General features: G+C 41.1%; 1 protein-coding gene across 1 annotated transcript in view; it reads left to right on the plus strand.

Annotated features, from left to right (window-relative positions):
* cacna2d4a (calcium channel, voltage-dependent, alpha 2/delta subunit 4a) overlaps positions 1-12,890 on the plus strand; it is a 791,862-nt gene that overhangs the window by 164,728 nt on the left and 614,244 nt on the right. Inside the window, exons 4-5 of the mRNA XM_051921543.1 lie at positions 8,596-8,655; positions 11,608-11,770. Coding sequence (XP_051777503.1) covers positions 8,596-8,655; positions 11,608-11,770 — 223 coding nt within the window. The remainder of the gene's footprint in view (positions 1-8,595; positions 8,656-11,607; positions 11,771-12,890) is intronic.

The raw sequence follows: 12,890 nt of genomic DNA on the forward strand, positions 1-12,890 counted from the left end.
TGTAGCGATAATAGGAAGCAGGTTGAGGAGACCCTGGAGAGGTGGATATATGCTCTAGAGAGGAGAGGAATGAAGGTCAGTAGGAACAAGACAGAATACATGTGTGTAAATGAGAGGGAGATCAGTGGAATGGTGAGGATGCAAGGAGTAGAGTTGGTGAAGGTGGATGAGTTTAAATACTTGGGATCAACAGAACAGAGTAATGGGGATTGTGGAAGAGAGGTAAGAAAGAGAGTGCAGGCTGGGTGGAATGGGTGGAGAAGAGTGTCAAGAGTGATTTGTGACAGACGGTTATCGGCAAGAGTGAAAGGGAAGGTCTACAGGACGGTAGTGAGACCAGCTATGGTATATGGGTCGGAGACGGTGGCACTGACCAGAAAGCAGGAGACAGAGCTGGAGGTAGCAGAGTTAAAGATGCTAAGATTTGCATTGGTTGTGACGAGGATGGATAGGATTAGAATTGAGTACATTAGAGGGTCAACTCAAGTTGTACAGTTGGGAGACAAAGTCAGAGAACCGAGATTGCGTTGGTTTGGACATGTGCAGGGGAGAGATGCTGAGTATATTGGGAGAAAAATGCTAAGGATAGAGCTGCCAGAGAAAAGGAGGAAGGCCTAAGTGAAGGTTTATGGATGTGGTGAGAGAGGACATGCAGGTGATGGGTGTAACAGAACAAGATGCAGAGAACAGAAAGATATGGAAGATGATGATCTGCTGTGGCGACCCCTAACAGGAGCAGCCGAAAGAAGAAGACAAAGTGCTGCCATACTGAAAGTTTGTGTCATGATAGTTAAAATGCATGAAATACAATTCTTGGCTAAGCACCTATTTTCAGATTTTAGCTTTTGGCCCTTGTACAGAAGTAGATATACAGCTCTTCATGCTCACGTCCACGTTTATGCGGTGATTACAGTTATTTTCATCCAATTCACCTCTCTATATTACAAACCTCAAATTATAGACTATAAAGAACACTTTTTACTTTAATAGCCCTTTTCATTATTATGATATGGTGTTGAAAGGTGTTTTACAAAGCAGTAACCTAAACAATTTAATGTGATATTGTAAAAACATTCTCTTTTTTATGTGCTGTTCACATGAAGAATGTGATTCTGCCAGTGTGCACATGTGGGGGTCTGTTGGTAAGGAAGTCCAAATTCCAAGTGCAGAGGGTGGCACTAAGTGCTAAAATGATGAATTTGCTGGTCTGCTTTGATAGTACAGTGGTCTTACATAATGAGCTGTACTCATTCGGGATGTAATGTTTTTTACTATCCGGATATGCCAGAATGGCATGCAGTATAAGAGATGTGGCATTTTATGTGGAATTATCATGACAACAATTCTCAGACGATTCTGCAGTTATGGGGTGTATTGATAAGGGGGAGGAGACACAGTAGAGGAGTCGGGTGGAGAACTTTGAGAACTCTCTGCACCTTAACATCAGCAAGACCAAGGAACTGGTTATTGACTTCCTCTAAGTCCTGTTATTATTTAAGGAGTGGATGTAGAGGTGGTACACCCCTTATGGGAGTCCACATCGATAATGGGTGGGACTGATCTCGGAACACAGAGGAGCTAAATAAGAAAGGCCACAGCAGGCTCTTCTTCCTTAGAAGACTGTGTTCCTTCAATGTGGGCTTTGACATTCTAATCAAATCAAATCAAACCAAATTTGTCACATACAAATGATACATATAATACATTATGCAGTGAAATGCTTAGTTGCTCAACTCCAATGGTTGTGCCTTTAACACTAGAATGCCTGAAGCCTACGAAAAAACTTGTAATCCTGGCTAACCTTAAATTCCATCGCACCTCTCTATTAGCATCTTTTGTTTTGTAAATTCATCGATCAGCACAAGCAGCAGGCAGCCTGCTATCCCATCTCCCCCTTGACCGAGCACAAGTTGGAAAAAAATTTTTCCCAGCTCAAGTCTGTTTATTTGGCTGTGAGGTGCCTGGAGTTGTATAGTTGTTTAGGTGCGCTTTTATTCAAGAATATAACTGTAAATTGACACATTTACAAAACAAAAGACACTGATGGAGAGGTGTGAAGGAATTTAAGTGGACCCGGGATTACAAGTTTTTTTGTAGGCTTCAGAAATTCTAGTGTTAAGAAGAATATACAAGGACAATAACAGTAAAGCATGACTTTATAAATATCAAAAACGATTAACAGAAAAGAGGCTGTTGTTGGCATGACTGGGATCTCTGATCATTTTCTTTGACCTGGTCTGATTTCACTTGGTGCAGATGTTGTGCACACCCACACCGCTCTCTGAAGAGCATTGAGTTCCTGCTGCATGTTGTTAATAAACAAACCAGGCAGTTTCCCTGGGCAATTGGACCTGTAAAGACACCAGCAAGGCACGTTGGATATTATAGTCCTCTGGAATAGCCTTGTTCAGTGGGGGCAACCAGCGGATCCTACAGGGATTCCTCGTTCCTGTTTTATGAGACTTCCGTTTGACCTGGAAGTGCTTCCATCGGGCCTTACCCTAGCACCGGAAGTACTGCTGGGTCTCAGATAAAAGAAGCTGCTCAACCTTAGCCAGGCGCGTCAGAGTTGGGTGGAAGTGGACAAAGCTCACCTGGGAGGTGGAGGGGGAGAAATAAAGGAGATAGTGTGAAGAGATCTGTGTTTATTACACTTCTGGAACCTTTCTGGAAGGTAGTAGTGAAAATAAAACATTTTTATTTTAATGGAACTTGTGTCTGTGGGTTTGTGTCTGGGGTTGGGTGCTCTTTGGTGCCATCTATCTATCTATCTATCTATCTATCTATCTATCTATCTATCTATCTATCTATCTATCTATCTATCTATCTATCTATCTATCTATCTATCTATCTATCTATCTATCTATCTATCTATCTATCTATCTATCTATCTATCTATCCAGATCATTCTTCTTAACAAACAGAACAGTGTCTAAGACAGTAGAGTATTATATGATAGAATCAGTTCCAGACATTAGACATACAGAAGAGCAGTTACAGTGAATCATTATATATACAGTGGTATAAATGACCCTTTTTCTTGACACAGTTCTGTTGAGTAATTTGTTGGCTAAGTTTTGTTTTTATTCTACTTCCTCCAAGGGGTCCAGATATCAGATCAACCAGCATATCTCTGAGTTTACCCTTAACAAGGATAGCTGGATGGTATTGAAGGCACTGGAGAAATCTAAAAACATAATCCTCACAATGTGGTCCACTTTGACCAGATGAGAATAAGCCTTGTGGAGCAGATAGATAGTTGCATCCTCCACTCCAGTTTTTGTCCAACAGGTAAACAGCAGTGGGTCCAGGTGGTCTAACACAAGAGGTCTCATATAGTACAGCCCAAGTTTCTTGAATGTATTCATGATGTGTATGTAACAGCGGCCTTTTTTGGAGGAGGTGACAGAGGACACCACAAAGTTGGTCACCACAGGTCTTAAGAACTCGATGACTGATTGATAGTTGCGGAGTGGTGGCTCTGAGGCTAGGGATCTGCAATGGCAATCAGAAGGTTGCCGGTTCGAATCCCGTCAATGCCAAAAGGGACTCTGCTTTGTTGGGCCCTTGAGCAAGGCCCTTAACCTGCAATTGCTGAGTGGTGAGAAAAGCGCTAAATAAATGCAAAAAATTATTAAATTATTAGTTGTCTCTTCACCTGGTCATCTGTTATGGACCACCCACTCATCACTGGCCATACTAGTTGAAGTAGCAGGAGTTGTTGATGCAGTAAGGATAGTGTGGGAGAACTGGTCATTGGAAGAAGGTGTTCAAGAAGGGAAAAATCTATTAAAAATTGGACAAGGGCATTAACTTTATCCATATTCCCTTCTAGCACCTACCCTGAGTCCAGTATATTAAGAAAGATGTAAGTCCAAAGCAGAATATGTCATATCTCCTTGGGTGTTAGGTCTTTTTGAGTGCCTTAGAAGTTGCTAATCAAGGAAAACCATTGAATATGGCAGTGGCAACACAAAGTAATTTAATCAAAGTCCTACAGCCCATTAGAAGACCGCTAGTAGATTCTATATACTACATGTGGTCTTGGAAGATGGTCACAGGGTTTCCAGGGATATACCTGACCCTCAAAGTGATTGAGGGGATTAACCTAGACATAGCCCCAGGCTGGCACTTATAAGTAGGTGAATTCAGAGTCAGGACAAGGGTTCCACTGGCAACAGAGGCTGCAGCTACCATTATAAAAGAAATGATAGGTGAGAAAGAAGAGTGTTAGGTGTGGTGCAAAGGTGGCTTGTTATCTTACTAACCATCAGATCGACAGCAAAAATAACCAGAGTAGGAAGTCCAAAGAGATCTAAGGGTTTTGTTATCTTTTAATCTTTTCTTTTATTTGTGCACTTTTTGCTCATCTGTTCATTCCTCCCTTGCGTTATTATCCAAGTCAGACATCCTTGTGGGTTTTTAGGGTGTTGTGGTTTGTTAAAATATTGATATTTTTCTTGAGCTTCTGTAAAGAGTAATTTCTCCTCTAGGGGAGATAAAGTATCTATCTATCTATCTATCTATCTATCTATCTATCTATCTATCTATCTATCTATCTATCTATCTATCTATCTATCTATCTATCTATCTATCTATCTATCTATCTATCATGGCCACTAGGAGGTGCCACAGACAACCCCCTCCAAACCCCAGACACTACCACACAATGACAGCCCTGATTGCATTTATTTGCATTGGCTTCTTCCTCTGAGAGTAAACAATACAATTCAGATTCACCTTCCACACTTTACCAGACTCTAATGTCCAATCATCCTTTCATCATGGACTTTGTCTAAGGGAGGAAGGTGGTGCCCCTGGCAAGCACAATAAGTGGAAAGACAAATATCAAGTGGCTCACCACATTCATGCTGTCATTAATTTGTATGGCGGTCCTGGAGAATGTTATTTCGTGTCACTGCGTGCTGCAATATGCTGTATGGACAGTATGACAATAAGCCAATTGACTTGACGTGACTTGAGTTAAATTCTCCAGATCATATGAGCAGTTATTTTTTTTGAGATGATTTTAACCATCTATGTGCAAATTACCATTAAGCACAGGCCACCTCCTGTATGTTCTCCTGATTAGCCAGCCCAGACAATATGGCAGACAGAAAAAATATCTTAGCTGTATTACAACACGGGGGGTCTCAGCAGTCAGAGAAACAGTAAATACAGCAGATTCTGACACCCCCTTATTAAATACAGCCTTACTTTAATGCCATGCACTTTGTCATCCAGTGGCTGGACATTTAATGGACAAAGGGGTTCGGTTGTCATCTCCTTTGTCAAGCTCTCTTTATCTGGTTGCCCTTGGTTGAGTCGCGTCAGTTGTGCTGGCTGTAAATAACTGATGAGAGCAGCTCCATGTTTAAAAGCATCATGAATAGCAAAAACATAGTGTAGAATATCATGAACATAACATTATCTTTGAATATTAATAACTTAACACTAAAGCCCCCCACTGCTTTGTTTCTTACTCTTTATCCTGTTTTGCTTTTCCTTCAGCACACATTTACACCCATTATATACTGAAAGTGTGCAAAGGATGAACACAATTTACATTTACTTAGAATTATTTTGAATATTAAAGCATTATTTTTAAAGAAATGGCTGAGCGTGCATTCATTTGACTAAAGCACCATGACAACATTTGGTTTGCTCTGCCACCTACCATGGGCCATGAATGTTATACGATGTCTGGAGAAGTCCTTGTGTAATTCAGCACAGGCAGATGAGACTATTTTTCCATGAAGAATTAATTTGCATGATTTTTTCATTCCTTCTGTCATTTATTAATGCAGGGCATACATCAAAACTAGAAATGTATCTTCCGGCTATATTATTAGAATATGAAACAAACAATCTACAAATGCATGACAGAAAAAATAATAAATAAATATATAATTACAACGTTATATAATTTTGTGTCACATTTATATCATACAAAACCCTCACTGTGAGAGATGTCAGCCAGGCACTGTACTTATCAATTCAATTCAGATTAGAAATATATTATGATGAAAATTAAACTCTAAACACATTGCTGTCAAATACCAAACAAGAAGCTGAGCAAGACACCGTACAATATACTGTATACTAGACTAGAGAAGTGATGCAGTTTGGGCAGCCATGGCTGGCATTGGAGTGAAAACAGCAAGAAAATGGAGGGCAGAGGAGGCCCTTCAACAGGCTGAGGCAAGGCCACACCACACGAGGCTGATGGGCATAGTGACATGAAATCAAGCTGGATGGGGTTTCCTTGATAACCCCCAACATGAGAACAACTGCAGGGATAGAGGAGAGGCAGCTAATTCAGCAAGAAATGAGAGCAGCAGTTGAGGACGTAAGATCAAGCAGAGCAGTTGCAAATGAGACAACAAGGAGCATGAACTAGATGGCTGAATGCAATGGGGACAAAGTTGACCTACAAGAAATTATGGAAACCTGAGCCAAACTGCATTAAACACATCATCCAGGCAGAGAATGGAGCACTGCCCACTCCATTGAACCTGGACATATGGGGTATAGCAAAGTTTCCTGTCTGCCAACTGAACTCTAAGTGAGGCACCTTGGCAAGATGAGAGGAAGAAACCCATCTGCAAGACCACCAAAGTGGCAAGGAGAGAGCCCCTTAATGGCTGTGGCTCAAGAGAGGAGAAAGCTCAGGATTCAAATATCTAGAGTGACAACTGGACAAAAGCTGGGGACTGATCAGCCCCAACTGGTTCACCTGAATAAGGGTGTATGATGTTGAACGCCCAGAAACACCAGATGATTCCAGGAACATCGTGAATGATGTGTCCAGTAACATCAGTAGATATATTTAATGTTAAGGTTAATGGCCTACATGTGATAATCTTATCAAGTCATAGCATGTTTTATCTTGAATGTTGTGGGACAAATTCATGCAACTAGTAAGTTAATGGAGATGAGGTGCATATGTTCAAGAGACCCCTTAGGATATTTGACTAGAAAGCTACTCAGTAGGTGACATCCCCCTGATAGAGGGAGTTCAATATCCATGTAGGAAGGATGCAGGAATGTTGCTTTTGTCTGGTTTTTTTTTTGTACTTTGTGGTTTCCCTCTTTTTTTTCTTAATGTATGTTTAATATTTTTGTACTACTTGGGAATGTACATGACAGATGGCTAGACAATGGCTTTAGAGAGGTTGTCCAATAACGATCCTGCCAGGTCTACTAGGGAAACTTGTAACTTAATGTTCTTGTAGCAAAATAAAATGGATGCCCTGACCCATTAAAGGGATTCCTGGGTTTATCTGTGCTGGAAAAAGTCCTGTTGGATATCTATACTGATATGGATTGGGTAATGTGTTAGGAATGAAAGGATGCCACATTGTTTGATGGAAGTGAAAATTATCAACCTACAGAGGGCTGAATTCAAAGACACCCCTAAAATCAAAGTGAAAAATTGATGCGGCAGGCAGGCTAGTCCATTTTTCTGAAATTACATTATACAACTCAAAATCATACTCAGTAATTTGTTTGGCCCCCACATGCTTGTATGCATGCCTGACAACGTCGGGGTAGGTTATGCTCCTAATGAAATGACGGATGATGTCCTGCGTGGGGATCTCCTCCCAGATCTGGACCAGGGCAATTCTTGGCTCCTGGACAGTCTGAGGTGCAACCTGGTGGTGTTGGATGAACCAAAACATAATGTCCCAGAGGTGTTCTATTGGATTTTGGTCAAGCGAGCATGGGGGCCAGTTAATAGTATCAATTCCTTCAACCTCCAGGAACTGCCTGCATACTCTCACCACATGAAGCCGGACATTGTCGTGGACCAGGAGGAAACCAATCGAGCTCCATGGTGCCGGGCAGTGAGCATAGGGCCCACTAGAGGAAGTTGGGCCCTCAGGCCACCCACATGAAGTCTGTTTCTGATTGTGTGGTCAGAGACATTCACACCAGTGGCCTGCTGGAGGTCATTCCGTAGAGCTCTGGCAGTGCTCATCCTGTTCCTCCTTGCCCAAAGGAGCAGATACCAGTCCCACTGATGGGATGAGGACCTTCTACAGCCCTGTCCTGGAGTAACTGCCTGTCTCCTGGAATCTCCTCCATGCCCCAAGACTGTGCTGGGAGACACAGCAAACCTTCTGGCAATGGTACGTATTGATGTGCCATCCTGGAGAAGTTGGACTACCTGTGCAACCTCTGTAGGGTCCAGGTATCGCCTCATGCTACCAGTAGTGACACTGACCATAGCCAAATGCAAAACGAGTGAAAAAACAGTCAGAAAAGATGAGGAGGGAAAAATGTCAGTGGCCTCCACCTGTTAAACCATTCCTGTTTTGGGGGTCGTCTCCTTGTTGCCCCTCTAGTGCACCTGCTGTTAACACCAAACCAGCTGAAACTGATTAACAACCCCCTCTGATACTTAACTGACCAGATCAATAGCCCAGAGATTTCATTGACTTGATGCTTTACTCTGATTAAAAAGTGTTCCTTAAATTTTTTGAGTAGTACATTTTTGATTATTTCATGATGATTAAATAGGAATTATACATCCATATTATGTTCTTACTACCTGCCTTTAGTCATCTGATGTAACCTTTCTTTTGATTTCAGAGACTTGTTGAAGCTGCTGAAGATGCAGATGTTAATCATGAATTCAACAAGTCACTGGTGGTGAGTATTGTGTTTAAGAAACTATAAGTGCGGTCGTGAAGAGTGTTCTCATCGGGATTTCTAGAATGTACATGGAACGTTTGCAAACAGTAATCATTTAATGATTCGTGTAAATGCATCCTGATAGTCACAGAACAATTTTGTTCACAATACACTGTTCTGAACATTGGAAAAGAGCACTTTTCGTGTTTTGCATTAAACAGATCTAAAAAAATCTAAGGTCTGTATCTGTTGATAAAGATGGATCGTGGACTATCTTACAAACAGACCTCAGTATGTGCGTCTCGGGAATTGCAGATCTGACATTGTGGTCAGCAACACAGGAGCGCTGCAGGGGACTGTACTTTCTCCGGTCCTATTCAGCCTATATACATCGGACTTCCAATATAACTTGGAGTCCTGCCACGTGCAAAAGTTTGCTGACGACACTGCTATCGTGGGCTGCATCAGGAGTGGGCAGGAGGAGGAGTATAGAAACCTCATCAAGGACTTTGTTAAATGATGCGACTTAAACCACCTACAACTGAACACCAGCAAAACCAAGGAACTGGTGGTGGATTTTAGGAGACCCAGGCCTCTCATGGACCCCGTGATCATCAGAGGTGACTGTGTGCAGAGGGTGCAGACCTACAAATACCTGGGAGTGCAGATGGACGATAAATTGGACTGGACTGCCAATACTGATTCTCTGTGCAAGAAAGGACAGAGCCGCCTGTACTTCCTTAGAAGACTGGCATCCTTCAACATCTGCAGTAAGATGCTGCAGATGTTCTATCAGATGGTTGTGGCGAGTGCCCTCTTCTACGCAGTGGTGTGCTGGTGAGGCAGCATTAAGAAGAAGGATGCCTCACGCCTGGACAAACTGGTGAGGAAGGCAGGCTCTATTGTTGGCATAGAGCTGGACGGTTTGACATCCGTAGCAGAGCAACGGGCACTCAGCAGGCTCCTATCAATTATGGAGAATCCACTACATCCATTAAACAGTGTCATCTCCAGACAGAGGAGCAGTTTCAGCGACAGACTGCTGTCACTGTCCTGCTCCACTGACAGACTGAGAAGATCATTCCTCCCCCAAACTATGCGACTCTTCAATTCCACCAGAGGGGGTAAACGTTGAACATTATTCAAGTTATTGTCTGTTTTTTACCTGCATTTTTTATTACTCTTTAATTTAATATTTTTTTGCTGCTGGAGTATGTGAATTTCCCCCTAGGATTAATAAAGTATCTATCTATCTATCTATCTATCTATCTATCTATCTATCTATCTATCTATCTATCTATCTATCTATCTATCTATCTATCTATCTATCTATCTATCTAAAGGGAAATCTACAAATTACAGAACAAAATGGTTTGTAATGAATAGACAGGTTGAACTTTATCTGTTCCCAGGGGGAAAATTTGCTTTATACAATTGTGATGAAGTTAGATGGATAGATAGATAAATAGATATGAAAGGCACTATATAATAGATAGATAGATAGACGTGAAAGGCACTATATAATAAATTAAGAAGAATTAAAACCTCTGACTTGGTGGTCCCAGTCCCAGTGAGGTGTTATGGCGGTGTATTGCTGTTTCTTTTCTTGAGACACTTCTTCTAAATGACTCGTTGGCTGAAAGTCCTCAGTGTGTCAGAGAGGGGATGTACAGCATTGTTCATAACGACACTCAGTTTTGTTTTCATTCTCTCCTTTACTTCTACCTCCAGGGAGTCCAAAATGTGTTCCATAACTAGGCTTGTCCTTTTAATTATTTTGTTGATTTGGTGGGCTTATCTTGTATTGAAGTTACCAGCCCAACACGCCACAGTGTAGAAAATCTCTCTTGTCATCATAGAGTTGTAAAATACATTTATTTTGTACCAAAATGTGTTGATGACAACAAAAGAGACACACCATCTCTAGCTAGGCTAAAGTGGGCTTGCATATTGAATATGTGTTGCTTCTCTCCTCCTTCTACTTCATTAGAAAGGTTGCTGCATACACTGTACAGTATATCCCAGAACTCTCTTTGTTTTAAAAGAATGTGCAAACCGCACTCGGATCACAACTGAGGGGGCTTTTGAGACCAAAGTATGGAGCTGTGAGATAACAGTAAGAATACACTACACCAGGGGTCCCCAACCACCGGTCCGCGACCCACTACCGGGCCGCAGCTGTCTGACAGCCGGGCCGCGAGAGAACTGCCGGCAACGGAGACTCACTCAGACTTTTCAGAACGCTTGGCGGGCGCAGAGAGAGGAGAGAGACCGAGGTGAGAGAGTATTACAACAAAGTATTGTTACGGTCCCGACAGTTTCCCCATATGACACGAGTCTATAGAAATCGCGTTACTACGAAGTACATTCAGCAGATGCTTTCATTACAGATCTGTGGTCGCAGCTCAGATGTGCACGTTTGCACAACGATCCCCAAACAGAAACATTGTAAAAAAAATCTCTTTCTTCGAACTTTCCTCGTACTGTTTTTTTTTTTTTTTGCTGTTTTTGTTTTCTGTGGTTTTCAGTGATTCCTTTTGCTTATTGCTTGTCAACATTTGAAAAACATCCATTGGAATTTAACTCATTGTCACCCTCCTATAGAGACGGCAGACACGAAAAAAACGATAACAGTGTTAATGTTTGTGATGTGCAGTCTGTTGGAATGGCAAATGCAAAGCATATGTCTTTGTTATATGCAAAAAAAGAAGAAAAATCTCAGGTTGCAAACGAATGCGAACTGCTTAATAACTTAATAATAAAAGAAATGTTATGTAAATTGTGTATAAAATTGCCCCAATCCCCCACCCGTGGAAAAATTTGCATCTAATAAAGTGGTCCTTGCTGTCAAAAAGGTTGGGGACCACTGCACTACACCACTAGCTTCAAAAAGTGTAAGAGTTTGATAAACTGTTATGTATTTTCTTTATTTCAAAGGTTAAAATTGTTTGTTTTTTTCTTCTTATTTAGTTTGACTATTATAATTCTGTGAAGATTAATGAAAAGAATGAGAATGGAACTTTTGTGGAGCTGGGACAAAAGTTTGTGCTCGAACCCAATAAGCACTTCAATAACCTTCTAGTCAACACCTCTTTGAGCAACATCCAAGTCCCAACCAATGTCTACAACAAAGGTAACGCCTAAGGTTAAAATTAATCATCTGTGACAAGTACAGTATGCAAGTTATAATATATAAAAGAATAATTAGAATGTGTAAAAATCAAAAACAGAAGGGAACAAAATAAAAAAGCAAGCAAGAGGGAGTAGTACCGCTACTACTATATAAGTACACCTGCAGATACACTAAGACACACATCAGTACCCTAAACTCTGTGTCAGGACAACATCCTGTAGAAGAGAAGCTAAGCAGATCTAAAATATTTCATGAAAAGTTTAAAATACGCCTAAATATGAGAAAATTAGGTGCAGTTCTAATACCTCAAGGGTGGTCATTCCACAGCTTCAGAGCAAGAATGAAGAAGCCAGAATGGAGACTTCTTTACACGGCATGTGGAGAGACCAAAGACTGGTGACACTGAGGAGCAGGATCATTCAGAGATCTGTAGGTCAGGACAAGAATTTTGAACTGGATCCTTGCAGCAACAGGAACCCAGTGGTGAGTTTGAGACAGAGGAGTAGTGAAAGTGAAACAAGGAACAGAGAGCAGAAGTTGAGCGGCTGCATTCTGGTGGAGCTGGAGATGTCGCATAGCAGTTGAATGAAGTCCTGCAACGAGAGAGTCCAGACGAGAGAGAACCAGACCCTGAACAAGGAGTGGAGTGACATATTTAGTGAGGAAAGGTTAAATCCCCTGAATATTATGAATATTGTAAATATCTACTGTATAATATAAATAGATTTAGAAAGAGAGAGAATGTATGTTTCTAAGCATAGAAAGTGTAAAAGACAATGTTTCAGAATCTGTTTGATTTATCTGGGATTACAATATAACTTTCTTTCCTGATACGCGTCTGTTCATTTTCCTTCCAGTCAAGTATCAATGTAGCCAGCAAGTGATTAACCATTAAAAATGAATTTTATTGAATTGACTTCATAATATTCCTGCTTTCATTTCTTCTTTTGGTTTTCCTGACGGTAGCTTTAAATGCCATGACTACATATGAATGCAGTTCATTCTCAATATATATATATTTTAGACTGTGCTTATGATGTTTTGCAAGAAGGTTTCGATGGTTTTCAATACTTTGAGACATATACCGTATTTGTGACAAGGCCAAGTTGACGTGTTTACT

This window comes from Erpetoichthys calabaricus, chromosome 18 (genome assembly GCF_900747795.2).
Source record: "Erpetoichthys calabaricus chromosome 18, fErpCal1.3, whole genome shotgun sequence".
NCBI classification, from domain to species: Eukaryota; Metazoa; Chordata; class Cladistia; order Polypteriformes; family Polypteridae; genus Erpetoichthys; species Erpetoichthys calabaricus.